General features: G+C 37.6%; 1 protein-coding gene across 2 annotated transcripts in view; it reads right to left on the reverse strand.

Annotated features, from left to right (window-relative positions):
- The window catches only part of LOC105271642 (Ecdysone-induced protein E74), a 76,016-nt gene that overhangs the window by 28,846 nt on the left and 28,062 nt on the right, over nt 1–19,108 (reverse strand). For both annotated transcript variants that reach the window (XM_011313326.1, XM_011313325.1), the window contains exons 2-4: nt 18,306–18,558; nt 17,435–17,705; nt 16,782–16,886 (exon numbers count right to left, since the gene is read on the reverse strand). In XM_011313326.1, the coding sequence (XP_011311628.1) occupies nt 16,782–16,886; nt 17,435–17,705; nt 18,306–18,449 (520 nt within the window). In that variant the 5' untranslated portion in view covers nt 18,450–18,558. The remainder of the gene's footprint in view (nt 1–16,781; nt 16,887–17,434; nt 17,706–18,305; nt 18,559–19,108) is intronic.

A 19,108-nucleotide genomic window follows, 5' to 3' on the forward strand; every position in this document is an offset into this window, starting at 1 on the left:
GCCTACCGGATTATTCGTCCTTTCCACGACCTTCTGGAGTAAACGCCCTATCCCAACCCCAGACTTTTCCTTCCGCCGACAAACAGTTTTCCCCTCCGAAGGATTTCGCTAAATTTCCCCTTAGGCAGCTAGACTTTTCCCCGGGGTTTTATCTGCGTCGCAGACGAACGCCGGGATAAATCGGTAAATCGAATTGGATTTGTGAATCTCAGCCTCAAGGGATGCACTTGGTATTTCAAACTAGTTACTCGTTCAAATCCCGAGTAAAAAACATTACGATTACGACTCAATCAAATTAAATATTCATTTGACCGCAATTTCACTGGTGGAAAATTCTAGCTTTCATCGAAAAATCAATTATAATTCAACATGAAAAATCGTTTTTAATTGGAATTCAATTAAAAATTACTCTGTAACTAGAATATTAAGAGATTCGAGCTATTATTTATAATAGAGAAAAATGAGTCGATTGGAAATGGAAATGAAGAGGAAAAAATTCGCCCGTTCGAAAAATTCCGAATCCATAGCATCCAAAATTTCTCAATAACAGGTACCCAAATAATATATTGAATAATCCAATGGAATCTATTGGTCAGAGGTATCATTGTCTAGAGACTCAACCGACTGGACAAGAATCAGACAATGTTTCAACAAGTTGTTACAGAGCACCTTGAAGGCCTCGGGTACTTGGCCACTTTACGATCACTCGAGTATGTAATTTAGCCTCAGTACCTACACCGAGATCCGGATCGATACCTTCACCACCGCCAAGACGAGCCCAGATAAACTCTTTTCTCGTACATTCTTCGAAGAAGCGGAAATACGAGATACGATGGTGAAAAATCAACGGGTAATGGTGGAGTTAAAAATAAATCTATACCCCGAGCCTTGAAGAGGTGAACCTTTTTTTTATATGTCCACAAATCAGTGGTGAGACAGGATGAGGTAATTTCAGTCTCCAGCCCATTTCCCTTAATATCGCACAATCTATTGCAATTTTTTTTTTCTTTTTTTTTCACGCAAAAAAAAATTAATTACGAGATTATTAGAGTGGAAATTCGATTTTAAATCATTGGAAATTGTACAGATTTTTTCCAGTGAAAATGAATGACCGAAAGAATGTATTAATTACAATAATGGATAAATTGAATTAATTAGAAAATTATTTCAGTCTCTTAATAGACTTTGAGATGTTTCTATGAAATTGTAAATTTTCATGGATTTCTTTAATTTTTATGGAATATGAAATAATCGAGGTTCAAATGAAATTACAAATGTTTTCACATACTAATGGACTCGTGATTTAACAGGATCATCCGAAAAATTGACAAAAAAAAGATGAAACGACCTGTCAAGAAAACTCTTTCCCAGAAAAGTGTAGAAGAAATTTTTCCAACTGGACGACTCCACATAAATTCCTGAGATTGAATTTCTCCGAATGTTGTTGATTAAATCCCTTCAGCATAAAATGAGAGATTGAAACCGTGAAAATACCAAATTCATAACGATTAACCGACGAACGATGTGTTCTGATAATTTTCAACAACTCTCACTGCATCTCAACGCTTTCGTTAACTCACGCAGGAGCATCTTCAACAATTTAATTCGTTTTTTTTTTCCCTCAACAATTCCTTTCTCCTCCAAACTCGATAACACGACCTTTTAGCGATCCCCTCGATTTATCACTAATAACGCAGTTTATCGGTAATTCACTGATTTTTTATCTTCCATTAACGGAAACAACTTACTTAGTCGGTGGGGAATAAAAAATTGTGTGGAAGTTGTTATCGAATTAAGTGCATCACAGAGACCCTCTGACCTCGCTCCGATTGGACCACAAGACATTATCAATTTTCTCGCGATTCAATGGGACGCTATCGACAATTCAGAAGAGGTAAAACAGCTCAAGACGGCAAAAAAGCAATTTTTAACAATTAAAATTGCTTTGAAAAATGGCACGACAACGCGTGGGGAAATTCTCATTTCCACAACTTGGAAAATTCGCGATAATAATTTATTTTACAATTAAGAAATGGTAATTATCAATTTAAAAAATGGATTCTATTCCATAAATCAATACGTTTCGATGAATCGACATCGTCGAGATTTTTTGAAGAGGAAATATTAATTTTCGAGAAAGTATCGGAAGTTTCTCATGAGAAAGTGACAGAAACGATTGAGAATTCTGAATAAAAATATTGAAAACCCCTGTGTCCCCCAAAAATGGAAACGATTAAATACTGATGGAATAATTCGTGATAAGCTGAACAAACGTTGAGGAAAAAAATTGGTGGAGGCGTTGGGGGATGATCGAGAGTGCCAGACAGGGCGTGGTCGTCCTTGAACTTGCCAAAGTAGACCTTTTCCAGCCCCTGAAAATCCAGCCACCGAATTTTTTCTCGGTCGGAGGGAAGAAAAAAAAAAAATAGACGAGAGGGTGTAATCGTCGGATCCATGAAATTCGTTGGACAAAACCTTCCCCCAATGCCCTCTTGACCTACCTCATACCGAACAATGTACGAGGGCTTGTGTCAATCCAGCCAAGGTGACCTTGTTTATTTACTTTCGGAAGGACCCATTGTTGCTTTTTTTTTCTGAGGGAGATGACGAAGGGGAGTACTCACTCCTGGGGGGGTTAAGGTAGGTTCAGAAATGGCTCGACAAATTGACGTGACAAAAAGGTTAGGTCAAATGACATGCATCACGCAACCAGATGACAGCCCTATTTTGATGATTTTCTAACCTATTCATTCGATTTCTTGAGACCCTCATATTTTCCGTGAAACAAATACCGGCGGGTTATTGTCTGGATTATGACAGACGACGTGAAGGTGTAATCGGAAAAAAATAATGATGGAACTGCGGGTGGGGCAATGAAGAAATGCGATAAGGGCTGCCACGAGAGTAAGGATGAAAATATATATATAAAATTACGTATATTCTCGAGGTGGACAAGTTTGAAGGTCGTGGTGAGTAACGTGGGAGAGAAGTGCGTGTTTGGGATGCTAGGGCAACAACCATCATGGCAAAACCATGGGCCGTATCCATGGCGACTGCCAGGATACCCTGGGCCGATCGATCCGCCCAGGGTCAAGGTTATGGAAACTCACGAAAAACCCCTTCACACCCCTCATCATTCACCACCAGTCTATCAATGCATACCGTCGAGGTCTAGTTACATCGCGAATAATTGAATAATGATCGCGATTGATTTAATCAATTAGGGGCTCAACATCAGGCGCTAATGTATCGCGATTTAATTCCTGGGGTACAAGTCCCGTTAATTCAACTCCGACTTGCGGTACACCAAAACTTCATAGGAGTTTTTCATTCGAAATTTCATACTCTACCAAAAAGGGTCAGACACTCTTTCTCGTAGAACGAGTCATTGAAGAGGTAATCGTGGAATTAGCGAACGACTCCGATTCGGGTGAAAGTGAAAGACGATCCCCTTTCGATGATCGATATCTCGAGAACCGCTAAGTGAAATTTGAGATTTTTTATTTTATTTTGAAGAGGCTTTTTGAGAGTTTACAATGAGAAGGGGCTCGTTGAAATCGGATCAGTGGTTTGCCCGGTATTTGAGATTGAATTTTGAATGAAAAAATTGTGACATGGAAATCAGTTGTAATTGATCGATACCTCATCAGTGTCACTGCGCCCTCGAGTTCTCATTAATATTAATTATTTTTTAATCATCTTTCCGGTCGATTGACCACTCGCGGAAGTGACGCAACGTCCTCCAAACATAATGAGGGAGTCGATTGAGTAGACAAAGAAAAAACAACTCGAGACAGTAGAGAGATTCAGCGTTTGTCAGACGTCAACAAAAACAGAATCTCTAGGGGTAGGAAACCACCAACGACCGTGACCTTGAGGAATTATCGAATAAGTTTCACTGTTGTTCACCGGCTAGAACGAACCACAGTACACAAATCTCATCCTCGAGTTCGTCGTATCCCAACCCTCAACTTTTTACGCTCAGACTTTCTCAACCCCTTGGGATGTGCGTCTAGACGGTAACCACCCACTCAAATTATTCCAACGTTTTGAGGTGTAGAAATGACGAATAATTCCGCAAAAATCCGGCTAACAATGAGACTCTTGCAACCAGCAGACGCACCCCCGGGGGATCCAGCAAAATTTATCTTGATTTTGCGATTAAAAAATGCACAAAATGCATTTATACGATAAATGAAGATAAAAATAAAAATTTTTCGTTGAACCTTTTTTACAAAGTGAAAAACGGCCGATAAAAATGATCTTAATGAAAATTTTGCTAAATGCCATCAGGCGTCACTAAAACTCGAAGAAATCCGTAAAAATTCAAAATACTCATGCCTTATTTTCCGCGGCATTTATTTTTCTAACAATTAGAAAAGCGAATTAAATTCAGAAATAGATATAAATTATTGCATTCAACCATTTAAAATTCCTCTGAAACAATTTACGCGCATTGATCACCAAAAATTAATTTCCAATGCCGTCGCATGAATGAACTTTCGATAAAAACAAGAGAAAAAAAGGCATCATTCAAACCGATGAAAAGAAAACCTGCTGCAACCTTCAGTAACGATTCACCTCGATAATATACTATTCACCTCCCCATTACCCTGAACATTGGAATTAAACGCAGAGGAGAATAAAAAAAACGAGCGATTGCACTTGCTGGTAGTGAAGGAGATGCTATTTTCCTTTTCTACGTCAACGAGGGGTGAGTTATTTTATATCGTACGAGCAAGTGGCAGTTATCCAAGCGATCGGAAATGAATACGGTACTTTGAAGGGACAGGACCAATTATTGCCACGCGAATGCACCGTAGATTGTCGACATGAAAACCCCTCTATACCATTTCCATGTGCCTACATGCCCACGTGGGGGGACAAATTTTTTCAAGCTCAGTGAATAAGTGGATTACGTACCAAATGGTAGAACCCTTTATTATAAATGGAGGAAGGATGTTGGGTTATATTTGAATTTTATCGGTTTAGAATTGTCTAGAATCTAATCAAATTACAAATACTCGACAGCTATTTTATCTATTTCACCATTTTTTAAATTCCACTTCTATTCAAGTTCAAATTATTAGTCAAATCTCTGAGACACTTTGAAAATGAAAATCTTATCTAAATTGGAATCGTAAATTGAATAAATATAGATTATCAATCATAATGTTTATTCTGGAAATATTGTCATTATTTATCAGTCCCAAATTTATAATAAAATTTCGATTTTATTCCCAATTTATGATTAATATTTTCTCGGGAATTTTCAGTATTGAAAAATTTGATATGTAGTGAAAAAAAATAGGTTTGATTTTTATTCTGAGTGGGAAGTGGTTTTTTTTGGTTGATAAGTTATTTTTTGGTTATTTGCATTTAATGGCAAATGTGGTATTAATTGTTGAAATTAATGGCTTTCGTGACCTTTCCTCAGGATATGAAATATATCCCTTTGGTATGTATTGAGGAAAAGTAAAGGGCGAGAACCGTAAAATCGATAGGAGCGACCCAGACGACCTTGATGGGGAGCAAAGCACCCTCACTACGACCCTCACCTAACCTCCAAAACTCGACAAAACCGAGACACAATATATAAAATCAGGTGGGAGGGTTGGGGCAACGTCGCGACAGAGTTGCCGATTTTTTTTCCCCCTATCCCGTCGACTCAAATGGCTCTACTTATCCCGGATGCCCAGTGGAAATCTTCCCTCGTTTCTTTTTACGTCTTCCCAAGAAATTCTCCGTGAATCGAGAATTCTCTCATGTTTCATTTTTCCGTAATCCTCAAAGTCCTAAACGAAATCGAAAATCATAAGGTTCAAATCACACCAAAAAATCCAGAACGAAAAACCCGAAACTAATTTCCAGAATTATAAAAATCGATCAATGAATTCAAATGAATTTATAGAAACTAAAATGATTACTTGATATATCTAATCAATAAAATGAGGAATTGAAACATTAAATTAACCGCAGACATAAAATACCCCGTCCGTTTCCTTTCATAAAACAATTCGATTCGTATCGGTTAGAATTTCCTCTGACATAAAATCGTTAACCCTCGACTTAAATCAATTCTTCCAAAAACCTTCTAATTAAAATTATTCCACTAATAACGGCAACATAACATGAACCAATTAACATCCGATATTTCACATGATTTTTCAATTTTTCAATAAAAGTCCGAAAAATTTAAACTCATAAATATTTCGAATGCCTCACGAATAAACAAAAACAAATATGAATATAAACAATTACGTAAGAATTGGGTCGTGGAGAGACGGGTTAATAAATAAATAGATTTCTCTAGAGTTCCGTTTTCTCATGTGAAACCGATTATTCCCTCCGCGACAACCTGACTATACGCGGTAGTGAGGAATGATGCCCCCCTTAACTGCCTCCCTTCCCTCCCCCCTGCATCCCCTTATCACCCCCCTGGCCATTCTCTACGATTCTATTAACATCGAGCGTGTGCCAGAGGGCCTTGACACAGTGCGTGTAGAGCGGATTGCATGCGATAGCGGAAAGCGCAATCTATTTATCACGATTTATCGACTATTTGTGTATCATCATTACCCGCGAAAATTCAATGAGAAAAAAAAAAATGGGAATGAAAGGGGGTGTTATAGGGTGGGTGGGAGATGAAGGGGTGATGAGGTGAGCGGATAATTTGGGATGTAACCTGGAGAAATCAATTTTGTACGTTGAACTCTCGAGTTCATTTGCATTAACATCGAAGTGGATCGCAACGAAAAACCGTCTAGACGATTTATTATAAGGACCGCGAGGTGAGCTTCGAAATATCTCGGATTTAATCATGAAATTGGGGTGATTGGCGTAAGATTTAATGAGGATGAATTCATTTATTCAGGGGAGGCATTATCGAATTTTTTTTTTTATATTTATTGATTGAACCGATGTGCTGTAGGGAATGTACATTTTATTTTTGAGACGTGAGATTTTTTGGGTTTTCTTTCGGCTCGTCGGGCTTTAATAAATGACAATTACCGTTAAGTGTAATTTTTTATGAATAAAATAAAATAGAGTGGGACAAACGGCACGCGGTGGAGGGTAAATTATGAGCAGAATGACCTTTTGGATGTGTACTGTTAATTTATTATCGAAAATGGATATCGGTAGCCAATTTGTAAAACGCGATAAGTGCAATTAAAAATTTTTGTTAATTATCCTTGAGTCTGGAAAATTAACGGTTGAAAGAAAAAATGATCCAAATATTCCAAAAATTTCAAATAAATCAAAAATTCATAATTCAAGTAATAATAATGATCAATTAATTAATTATTTAAAATAATTAATTCCCGTAATTTTCACGAACCACCGCCTCCAACCCTATCACCCTCTCACCCTTCCGCCCTATCGCCCTTCAGTCCTCATAAAATTTTTTTCCACCCATCTATTATTATAAACAATTGCGCAAAAAACTAGGCAAAAAATGGCGGTGATCAAAGGGTCATTTACACAACGATATCCACTATTTTCTCGTTTTTCAATTGATGTTTATTCGTCGTAAAAGGGTGTCTCGTGGTAGAGAAAAGGGCGGGGGCGGAAGGGGATGGTTAAGGGAGGGATAGAGAAAAGGGGAAAGCAAAGGGAGGAAAAGGGGGTAAATACCCAGCCTTGGGGTGCATCATAGATACGGAGAACCCTGTGTGATCGAAGTTCACTCAGACATGATAATTCGGTACAGGACAGAAAGCCTGACCCCCTCTGTACCCCCCACCCCCCTGGATGCTACAACAGGGTCCCTTTCCTTTTCCATACTTGTGATTCTTCCCACTGGTTGGATCGTCCATACCGACTCGCTTCATGTAATTTTCATCGTGAAAAACTTGCGAAATTATCGTGAGCGTCGAAGCCTCTGTCGGAGGTGGAGACTGTATCAACTTTTATGCAGTGGGGAGAGGATATATCAGGCATTATTGAACCGTCTGAAGGGGGAGAAAGGAAAAAAAAAAAAGAGGAATAAAAGGGAAATTAATAAAACACCGGACAATGGCGAGTCGAGTGACAGCACGTCTTCAGGGTCTTTTTTTTTTTTTAAATAAAATCGTGTCGATTTTACGGTGAAATTCTGTCTGTGTCGAGACAGTCGGGAGGCAGGGGTAATTGAGAGTATTTGGGATAATTTGGGGGTTGGCAATTATTTTTGGATAGAAGGGTTGGATGGTCGGGGAAATAACCGGCGCTTTGAGGGGAAATTCAGATTTTTTCCATTTTATTTTTGGTTATTCGAGAGAAATTCGATAAATAGTCAGAGGTAATCGAGCATTACTAGGGGATAAATAGAGAACAATAATTAGGAATTGTTTTGAGAGAGGTCTGATGAGAGACTAATTTTTCAAATCAATTCTCACTTTTATTGATGGAAGTGAACGAAAAAACATGAATTTTTCAGAGACTTCATTAAACTTTCCTGATACCCCATGGATTCGACAATTGATTTCAATATTTCACAGCTCTAAAGATAGAGGGAATTTTAATTTATGTGTCGGTGATCGAATTTCGATATGTTGAGAACGACCTGTCTTTTGATTTCAATAACCAACGATTAAAGATTCTACTTCAAAATTAATTTAAAAGAAGATAAAAGAGTCTTTTAAATCATTGCCTGGACAAAATCCGATGTAATATTCATTTCTGTCATAATTGAACTCATGTTCTCAATTGAATTCTAGAGTTTTTAATAATTCATGAAATTTGGTTGAAGAAAAACGTCATTGGATATTTGAGACACAATTTATCTACCTTCCCGGGGATTATCAGCTCGATCGATAGACGAGCATTAGACATTAATTAGCAACATTTAATGCAGCGACTGATTAAAGCAACTTCACCCAGAATAATGTAACAAAGCCACCTGCACATGAATAACGAATAATCCAAGAGCGATGATGGAGCTGAGATCAATAAACCGAGTCATATTTCCATTCATAGTTCTCTCACGACCCAGACAAAATCCATTCCCTCGGTTTATAAAACTCGAGGAGAATCGAGTCTCGACGACTTATTAATCAGCCCCTGAGGGGGAAGGTTGGAATTTCAGTATAGACACGTCAAGTGTCGCCCACAATGTACCCCCGGAGCGCATGTACAATGGAAAATTATCACCCACCACCATCGGTTTAGAGTAGTTCAAAAATGTACCATCGATCAATATGCAGATGGATCAATGGCTCCTTACATACATCAACCAGAATACACCAGTCACCAATCGCCTAATCGAATTATCCCAGAAACCCCCTAGAAACCGCTGAAATTATTATACCTTCAACCGAAAAAAGTGTAAAAAAAATAAAATACCGAATATCTCCGACTCGCAACAAACCGATTTTCCCGAATAAGATACCATATTGAACCCCCAAAAAAAAACCTCCAAACCAAGAAATCACCACTGAAATTCCACTTAGCCAATTTTCCTCAATTCCTAATTAACCCTCCCCGCCCCCATCGCAAATCAATTTCCGTGTGAATCTGTGTCGCACGTGTCTCCGATAATTCATGCATATTGCGATGCAAAATATTAATCGAGAGGTGCCCCTCCCCCCCTCCCTCCCTCCCTACCCCCCAAAGATACTCTCGACAGGGGGAAAATTGAGGTGTTCAATGCAAAACTCAAGTCATGGAGTGCAATAAGTCGACGTAATCGTTTTGACAAAATAAAAAGAGAATTGAAAAAAAAATTTTTAAAACGAAGAAAAATTAAAAAAAAATAAAGCCGAAGGCATAATACCACTTGCAAGTACACATTATTCCGTATGTATTACTACGCGTATGGATTGCGCGCGCGCACAGAGACAGGACATACTCACAGGTTAGCCTCGGCCCACATTGGCATAACACTTTCACTGACGTAACACTTCGCTCTAAACTGTTGCGTTTGCCTTTACCATTCGTTTAAAAAAAAAAAAAAACACCTCTCGACCCCCCTCCCCTTCTCTCCCCCTTCACCCTGCCTCCCACCACCCCCAGACATTATTTTATTCCTTATTCCTTAAACGCCGGGTTGTGCCCAAATCCACACACACACGATTTGTTGTTCTTGCAAGTCATGAAACATTCCGATTGATTTTACCATCAGATTATTTTTTTTTTCTCCTTTGGGTTGAGAGGAAAAAAATTAATTCAGGGATTATGGGGTTATGAGGAATTACGCGGAATTGCGCGGATTCCGCGGGGAATTCTTAGGCTCTTGTGAGATTCCCGGAAAATCCGGATTTTTTGGGGGTTTTTTGATGGGATTTTGATCGAGAATTTAACACGCAATGTACAGTTATTTGGATTTTGATGGAATAATTGATATTGACGGTTTTATAATTTTTTCTGTGAATTTTCAATAGGAAAATTACGTGGAAATTCAATGGAACGGTGAAATGATCGAAATTGTGATTTTTAATGGAATTAATCAAGAACTCAAAAGAATATTCACCTGAATTTCCTGGATTACCCGCGAGTCTTATCACTGAACAGAAATTCATAATAACCATTGCCTTTTTATAAACAAAATCCTCAATTTGGAAAAAAGCACCGAAAATCAAATAATAATGGACACGTGTGTAATATCCACGAGCAAATGAAAAACTGATCCGTAAAAGCAAACATAGTCGCTAGGAATTTAAATAAAATCTTTTGATAGTCCAAAATACTGCGCGGATTGGCCGAGGCCCGAAAAAAAAAATTTATATTTATTTCCGTGTTCCATTGTGCTGCGCTGTCTTCCGGATAGAGTTATTTATTTTTTTTGTGATAAGATTCCCTGGAGGGGGGAGTTATCAGTCACATTGGCGACACGTGGAACAATTTTTTGCGTACCTCTTCATGAATACCAGTCATAACTATTGTCTCTAATCCCGACATTTCCATCTTTAATTCGCGTCTTTAAATCTTCAAACAAATTCGCAAATAATAATCATATTTTCCCATTGCTTTTCATGAATTGATCATTAATCATTGCTTAATCCATCAATAATTATTTATCCAATTGTCAAATCAATTTAAATTCGAAAAAAAGTTAATTTAATGTGCGAGGAATTGATAAATAATTTTTTCTATTGGAATAAGCCGAAGAATATTTTGTCTAGCTTGACCCAAAAATTCGGTATTCCCAGCAATAAAACAGGTATCAAATAAACGAGTGGAGGCATGTCTCTATTATTCTACAAATCATGTAATTCTTCATCCTTGAATGTAGCAGGTAAACAGTTTCGCAATTCCTCATGCCTTCAACCGAGAATTTCCTTATACAAGTCGACCTGAGTGCCATCGGTCCCCACCCTTTTTCATCGAAATGAGGTTAAACGAGACATCAATCAACCCCTCCTTGCCCCCCTAATTACCCACCCCAACTCGCGCCCTTTTAATAATCCGCGACAGCGGATAAAATCACCCAAAGGAAAATAAAAATTGCCACAAAAATTGAAATGATAAAAGGGGCGAAGTAATTCCAAAATTTTTCATATAATCATTTACTATCCGATTGGAACTCAAATATAAATGTCCAAAAAAAATCACTGAAAATCCGAATGAGAGATATTTATAATTCCTCGCGTTTGTTTACCATTATTTTAGTTTCTACTCGGCCCTGAAATCCCACGTTCGTGGTAAAATCAGTGTAAACAACAATCGAAAGGGTCTGGCCCTGACTCCGAAAAAACCTAAATAAATTGACTAATTGAATGAATGAAGGCCCCAAAAATGATAAAAAATTTTCGTCATTTTGTGATTTAAAGTGATTTAATTGTGGAGAATAATTATTTTCAGATGCAAAGAGTAAGGTCTCAGGACATTTTTGCAATTTAGTTTATTATTTATTTTTTTATTTAATTTGAGAATTAATTTTGGATTGAGTATGAGCCTTCGTCGATCAGGCAGATGATCAGGCATTAGTAATTACGTATTCAATTAATGAGGGAACCTTTAGATTCCCATCCCCCCCCCCCTCCCCCAAAGAATTGTAATTGTATCTAGTTATTAATGAGAAACCTTGGCCGATGATCTGTCAACACGAGAGCAACCGTTATGTAGATCTCAGGCGAAATGCCAGATACTGACCAGCTCAAGGTGCAATTGTATTGTGTAGTCATTGCGAATCTATTACCGCAGGCAATATTTACGTCACAACTCTACACTATGTTTACACTGATAGAAGAAATTACAGAATTTTCCGGTAAATTACACTGACACAGTGAAAAATTATGAATATTCCCTGAAAATTAACGCAATTTTCACTTCTCCTAGGAAAGTCAACTATTTCCTGATTTCCGAAATGAAATTAACTGCAAAGTTATGAAAGAATTTTGAGGAATTGAAATATTAAAAATATTTCGGAAGGAATAGAAACTCTCGGAATTAATTGACGAATTAATTTGGGGTTTCCCTGTAATTTTCCGGGAAAATTTGAATTTTCAGACGAAAATATGAATAATTATCACGAAGTCATATGGAATTGTCGATTAATTGAGAATTAAACGATTGGAAATTGAGAATATTGAGGGATTTCCCTGTTTTTTTGAAAAACCGTTTGCCTCACCTCGAGAAAAAACTATAAATTGCTGTTTACGCCCATTTTATTAATTTTTTGCATGATCTCCTTCATGTTCGATTGATAAACTTCCGGAGAGTTTATAAAAAAAAGGCCTAGGGCGATGAAGTCTTCAGCGACTATTGAAAGCCCTGACCCCGATTTGCAGAAAATGTCAACACATCTCCAGCTAACAGTCCCAACACGTTCAATACTCATGAACAAAGCAATCGAGAAAAATGTATTCTTAAATTTACAAGGGACCAGTCATTTTCGAAATCACCGCGCCAATTACTGCAATCGTTAGGGAACCACGAGAATATTAATTTCAAAAAAATATTCCATACAACCGAAACAATTACTTAATTGTCACAAGATATGTTCCGTGAATTTACATAAAATTAAATAATCAATAAATTTTCTCAATCGATATTACCATTAAAATAGTGTTTAGACGGAAAGTTATAAATTATTGATTCCAGTTTAATGAAATTGTTGTAATTGATTGGAATTTAAATTTCTGAAATTCTCGAGTGTCATAATTCCACGCGATCTCAATTCTGACGTTCGATTAATTAGAAAAATCGACAGCCTCAATCGAATTCGTTAATCCAAAGAAGATGTGAATAATCTTTTATTTTTCAATATTACAACACGAGATTGAGAGAACCCAATGGATTGGGTAATCGACTTCCGCATATTGCCACACGTGTGTTGCGCTGACAACTACTGACTTTTGAAAGTTAATTCAAGATGGCCACCGGCAATTACATTTACTTGCATTATCAAATGAATTATTTCCAAAAACCCTAATCCCTGAATTGACCGATATCCATCTAAAAATTGAGAATCGCCAGAATTTTCAAGAAATCAACGGATTATTATTAACCGACTCGCCAATGAAGAATTCTCCGCAAATTTTTTTTCACTCCGTTAAATTATTTGTCATTGCAAATAATTTAACGTCTCTTTACTTGAAATTACAAGTGTAATTTTCCAACAGTGTAAACACTTAATTGCCAGCGAAAAAAAAATGATGGTTAAATAAAAAAAAAGAGGAGGTAACGACCTTTCGTAGGGCAATCGCGTGAGATATTTAGCCTTTAGCTTGAGTTAAACAGGAGGGAAACACATTAGATATCACTTTCCATGTCCATTTGATATTTATCGGGGTTGCTGCGGGTTTCCACGTGGGTATTAAGGTATCGCGAATGTTGCGGGATTTACCGAGAACCTTTGAAGTATTTATGAGACTGTCTGATTGGGTCGTGACACTTCATCGAACATTGGTGGGTTTGATAAATCGAATGGACCTCATCGAATCAAACCGAATGAATCAATTAATCTCGCGATTTGTCGATTTCACGCGAAAATATTGCCGAACTCTTTGGACTTCATGAAATTTCCGATTAATATATTCTTTTCGAATTTTTTCATCGACTCAATAGTTTTTCATTAAAATGCAATCGACTGGAAAAAAAAAACTTGCGGCAATTGAAATCTATCGATCGAACAATTGAAAGAATTTTTCACGTGAAATTTTGAGAGGAAAAAAATAGGATATAATTCGTAATTCAAATAAAATTGTTATCGATCCCTATATTTGGACGAGACACATCCGTTCATTTATCTGCTCTTTTGATTCGATTATTGGAAAACTGCAATTTCTCGATATGAAAATGGAGATATTGAGGAAAATGAAGGAGAATTGAATTTTTTCCCCGGGGTTTAACGTCCTCTAATGATAAGTGATGAAAAATAATTGAATGTTGTAAGGAATTGATGTCGGGAATTGTTGATAATTTGTTAACATCTATTTGTATATCGAAAGTCGCGAGATTTCTCATCGAAAATGCTTTAACGAGAGATATCATGGGGAAAAATAATCACGGAGAATTGAGTACAGATGGACTCACGCAATTCTCGCTTGGAAAACATTCACGGGAATATTCTTCAGGTAAATATTTTTCTGTGTGTACGTGTATCACTTTCGCCGTGGCCAAGGCTGCGTGACAATCTCACCGGATTCTATTCTATCTTTAGTTGTGAACGTCAATCATTAGTTCGAGATACTTGAAATATCCGTTCATAATTTTTTCCGAGATTTTGGCTTCCAAAAGAAATTTCTAAATTGAAAAATATGAACTAGTCGAATTGGGTGAAAAATCCGAAAATCGAGAATTTTTGATCGCAAATAAATTTCTACCGATTATCGACTAATTAGTTTATCGGTTTTGATGAAATCAAGTGAATGGAGTCAATAAATTTATACGATGAAATCAAGAATTTTTGTTCATTGAAAATTGAGAGAATAGTTTACTTGAGTTTTCGTTATTTTTTGCGTTTCAATTAAATAATCAAAGGACTAATAAAATTTCTGATTTCACTAAAAATCCACTGAACTCTCTCTTTTCTTCAATAATGAATTCACTCAACTGAAATTTTTATGAAACCACTAAAACTTCGAGAAATATTCCCTAAAACCGCTAACTCCCAATTAAAGAACACCTAATAATCCAACGCTAATTATGAATGCCTTTTCTAATTCACCAAATTCCTAAAAATTCAAATCCAATCTATTTCATTGACGAAAAAAATGTCACATCATCGAAAATATGAATAGACACCGAAAAATCGTGATACGATGACTCAAGTCCGTGACCCCATAGTCCCCAAAATAATCTAGTCCACTAGGAACTAAATTCTAGTTCTCCCGAGTGTTGCATTAGACATTGCATTTGTCCCCTAACGCACTTGTTGTCTGTACCCTCGTTCCCTTGACCCCCAAAAACTCATAAATCCTTGGCTCCGAGGCCTCTGGGACTGGCCAGTACCACGGAAATAGATTCCTCATGCTCATTTAGCCCACACACTCACTAAAACCAGAGTAACACGCACTAAATGAAAATTAAAACAGGTGTACCCCACCTTCCTTCCTGCATTACAACGTACGCTCTCAATTCGTTTTAAATCTCTGACCTGATAATTATGCAACTCGTGGGGAATTATTGCCACTGGATGGGGCAATAATTATTCGATTGCCATAATTGGACTCAATTGCTTCAATTTATCGTTTCAGTTTGCATTTTGTATTATTAAAAATTGACGGGAATTGACGGCAATATTTTTCATCCATTCATTATTTCAAAAAAAATTCACCGAAAAAATACCCGACGTGTTGATTAATTACATAAAATTTATGCGATCGGAGTAAATAATTGGGTTTAAATAATTGCGATAACGCGGAGATATTCGAATTCCACTAATTAACCGAGTTATTAAATTCTTGATGGAAATTGGTGACGAAGACAGTCGAGTCATTGGTTTGATTTTCGTGAATATCTCGGAATCTAATGCAAGTATCAAAATTTTCCCCAAAACGTCTTCCATAGTCGGAAAGAAGATCTACAAAAAAGGTCTCTACAAAAATTTATGTATTTCCCGTATATCCAGAAATATCCCTACGAAAACTTTCCTACTGCCAAAACGACTTTTTCCTTAATTTTCCAAAGAATTTTCTCACGTGTGAAATTCAATTTTTCTCTAAACTGCATCATGTGACTGAATAAAACGAGATCACGAGTATGAATTGCGTGTACACACGTACATCACCGTTGTATTACGAAAGAGCTGTAAATTGTCAAAATTGGGACACGCATGAGCACACGATGCGTAGAATGCGCACCGAGTAAATGCACACCTTTGAGAGTTTTAAAAAAAAAGGCAATTTGTTTCCTTTTTGCGTTATTCTCTTCCCCCCCCCCCCCTTCCCCCCTCTTTGCACCGCGAGAATGGAAGCGCAATTATGTACTAACGCGGATGCCCGATCGCAATTTGTCGGGAGGAGGGCCTTGGCCGGTTTTCCTTTCAGAGTTTGAAAACCGCATACCGGTTTTCTTCGGACAATTGTGTAAACAGTACTTGGTAAATATTCGCTGTAAATCGGCACGACATCTTTCTGAATTTACTTCGAGATTTTTATTTTCTGCGATTCAATTAACGATCGATGGCCATCGGTTGGCGTAACAGAGAATGCATTACCGATGCAGTTCCTTCTATTTTTTTTTTTATCGTCGTTTCTTTATCAATTGCGACGATCAATTTATATCGGTCGGTATGTCCGGATTAACTTGTGCATGCAGAATTCTGCATTATCGACGGGTATTTAGATCGATCGCAGATCGGTAAGTTGTTGGTTTACTGTCGATAATGCAGAAGTGTTAGATGAAAATGGACTCACCCTTGCTGCTTTCGGCAATGAGGTTCTCTGTTTTTATGTCTGCTCTCGCGGTGTACGGCATCGATGATGAGGGAGATACTTGCGTAGATGGTGCAGCCAGTTTTTCTGTAAAAAAAAAATAAAAATTTTTTTAAATTTTTTAAATTTTTAGTCATGAAAATTTACTACAACGAATGTAGTCGCCGATTTCTTGAGAATATCTATGGATCTAAGGGAAATATCGAAATTTTCGGGAAAATTTTGTGGATAGCTCTCGTTATTTTCTACAACCTCCTTACATGTTGGTATTTCCCGTAGAATTCGCGATATCCACCAAATAACCATCAACGAAAAATGATAACATTAAACCACTAAAAGCAGCAATAAAAACCCGGAAAAAAATACCGAAAATCGGTTAGCCAGAAATATTTTCCCACAGGCCATTAAACAACGTGAAAAACTAATTCACGAATAAGAAAATTCATAAAAAACTTTCTACTTCATTGCCGACTTTACTGGCAGTATAGGTGTATTTTTATATTTCGTTTTGAATCTATTTAATTCATTTCCGTGGATTGTCGATGGATTCAGGTGAGTTAAATGCGCAGTTCTCTACATTGTAAGTGCGATTGGTCACTTCAACTTTACTGGCAGTATAATATTAAATGTCTCACCTGCTAAAAGTGGATTTGCTGCGGCGATATTGTACCTCTGCCGCCTGTAGGAATTGCCAGTTGGTGTTGTAGTTGATGTTGGTTGACTCGCCTCAGCGAGATCAGCCTGCAATTCACGTATCAAAGTATCGAGTGGGTCAAAGGGCTCCTCGTTAACCCCCGACATACCCTCACCATCCTCAGAAGGCACATGGGTTGGTGCAGCTGGTGCACCCACCAGGGCATTCAGCTCCATTGTGGAGAACTCCACCGACTGACCAGTGCTGCTTTCCTGAATGATGATAATTTAATTAAAGACGTATCCTATCAGTTCCCAGACTCATTGACGCACACTGGGAGTCAAACTACTCGGTTTGGGATGTTTTTGATTCATTAAAATGAGCGCCGAGTTGAGCAAATTGGGAAAATTAACTGATCATAGAACTTTTTTATTTAACTATACAGTGCTCTCACTTTATCTGCACCAATTACTCTCTTCATTGTAAACAAATAAATCTAATATGACCGATGCATCAGTATTAATTCGATCTCTTCCTCAATTTGGCATGCGCTCAATGCATTCCTCTGTACGAAAGATCAGCCTAACTGTTTCTCATCTCGTTTAATCCCGAATCATTGCACAATTCATTATTCAACGGTAATTAAGACTAAACCATTGGCGAACTCGTCGAAATCGCAAATCCATTTTTATCGTTTCATTGAACCGTGAGTATCTCCGGAGCGAGTGGTTTTACAAGAAAATTTCAAAGAACCTTTTTTGCGGGAAATTTAATGTCCCGCAAAAAATGTTTTTACACATTTTACAAAAAATCCACGAGATTCGGAGGAATCCATAGTATTGGTTGGGAAAAATGTTGTGGAGAGTACAAACCTGAAGACACTGGGTCAAATCCACCATTTTCCCATCATTATCGGGGCACCAGAGCAATTCATCATCTATGAAGGGCATGTTTGACTCCTCCTTGGGTACAAGACTGGAGGTGAGCGTCAGGGTTTGTGATACAGGGACCGGCATTGGGACCTGTACCTTGCGGTGGGGCTTTTTTAGCCACCTCCGCGCCTGCTAACATCCAAAATCACCGTCCAGTGTCCACCCCCACCTTGTGATAATAATTTTATTTGCCCTGAAACAAAAATAATAGCAATCGTCAGAATAAAAAATACACCAACCCCCAAAAATACTTCAATAACCACGCGCTAAATTCATTCATCAATGCTCTTCAAATTATCTCAAGAACTATGGATTCCAGATAAAAACCCTAAAGGACATTTTTGTAGCTGACTATATCCCGAAGAGAACATGTTCTCTCAAATTTTCGCGTAAAAACAATAGTAACGGTGATAAATCGATAATAACGACGCGAACGAAATCCCAGTCTTTCTTTTTTTGGAAAGCTCTTTATATGATTTCAATTGAGTGAAGGATGAGTGAATCAATTGGAGTGATGAATTAGGATAGGAGTTCATGCACTCTGGGGGGGAATAAATGGCGTGAAGAGGCAGAGACCCCGGCATTTCCATGAAAGTGAAAACCAAGTGAAAACTTTCTTTCAGTCAGGAGTTGTTTCACTTCCTGTGAGCGTAACATCGGCTTCTCGTGGCTGCATTTTCTATGCAGCCTCTACTAGTACTTTACGTAATCCCAACAACCGAGAAAGAAAGTTTTCTGGAGAG

Source organism: Fopius arisanus, unplaced genomic scaffold (genome assembly GCF_000806365.1).
Source record: "Fopius arisanus strain USDA-PBARC FA_bdor unplaced genomic scaffold, ASM80636v1 scaffold00115, whole genome shotgun sequence".
Classification (NCBI taxonomy): Eukaryota; Metazoa; Arthropoda; class Insecta; order Hymenoptera; family Braconidae; genus Fopius; species Fopius arisanus.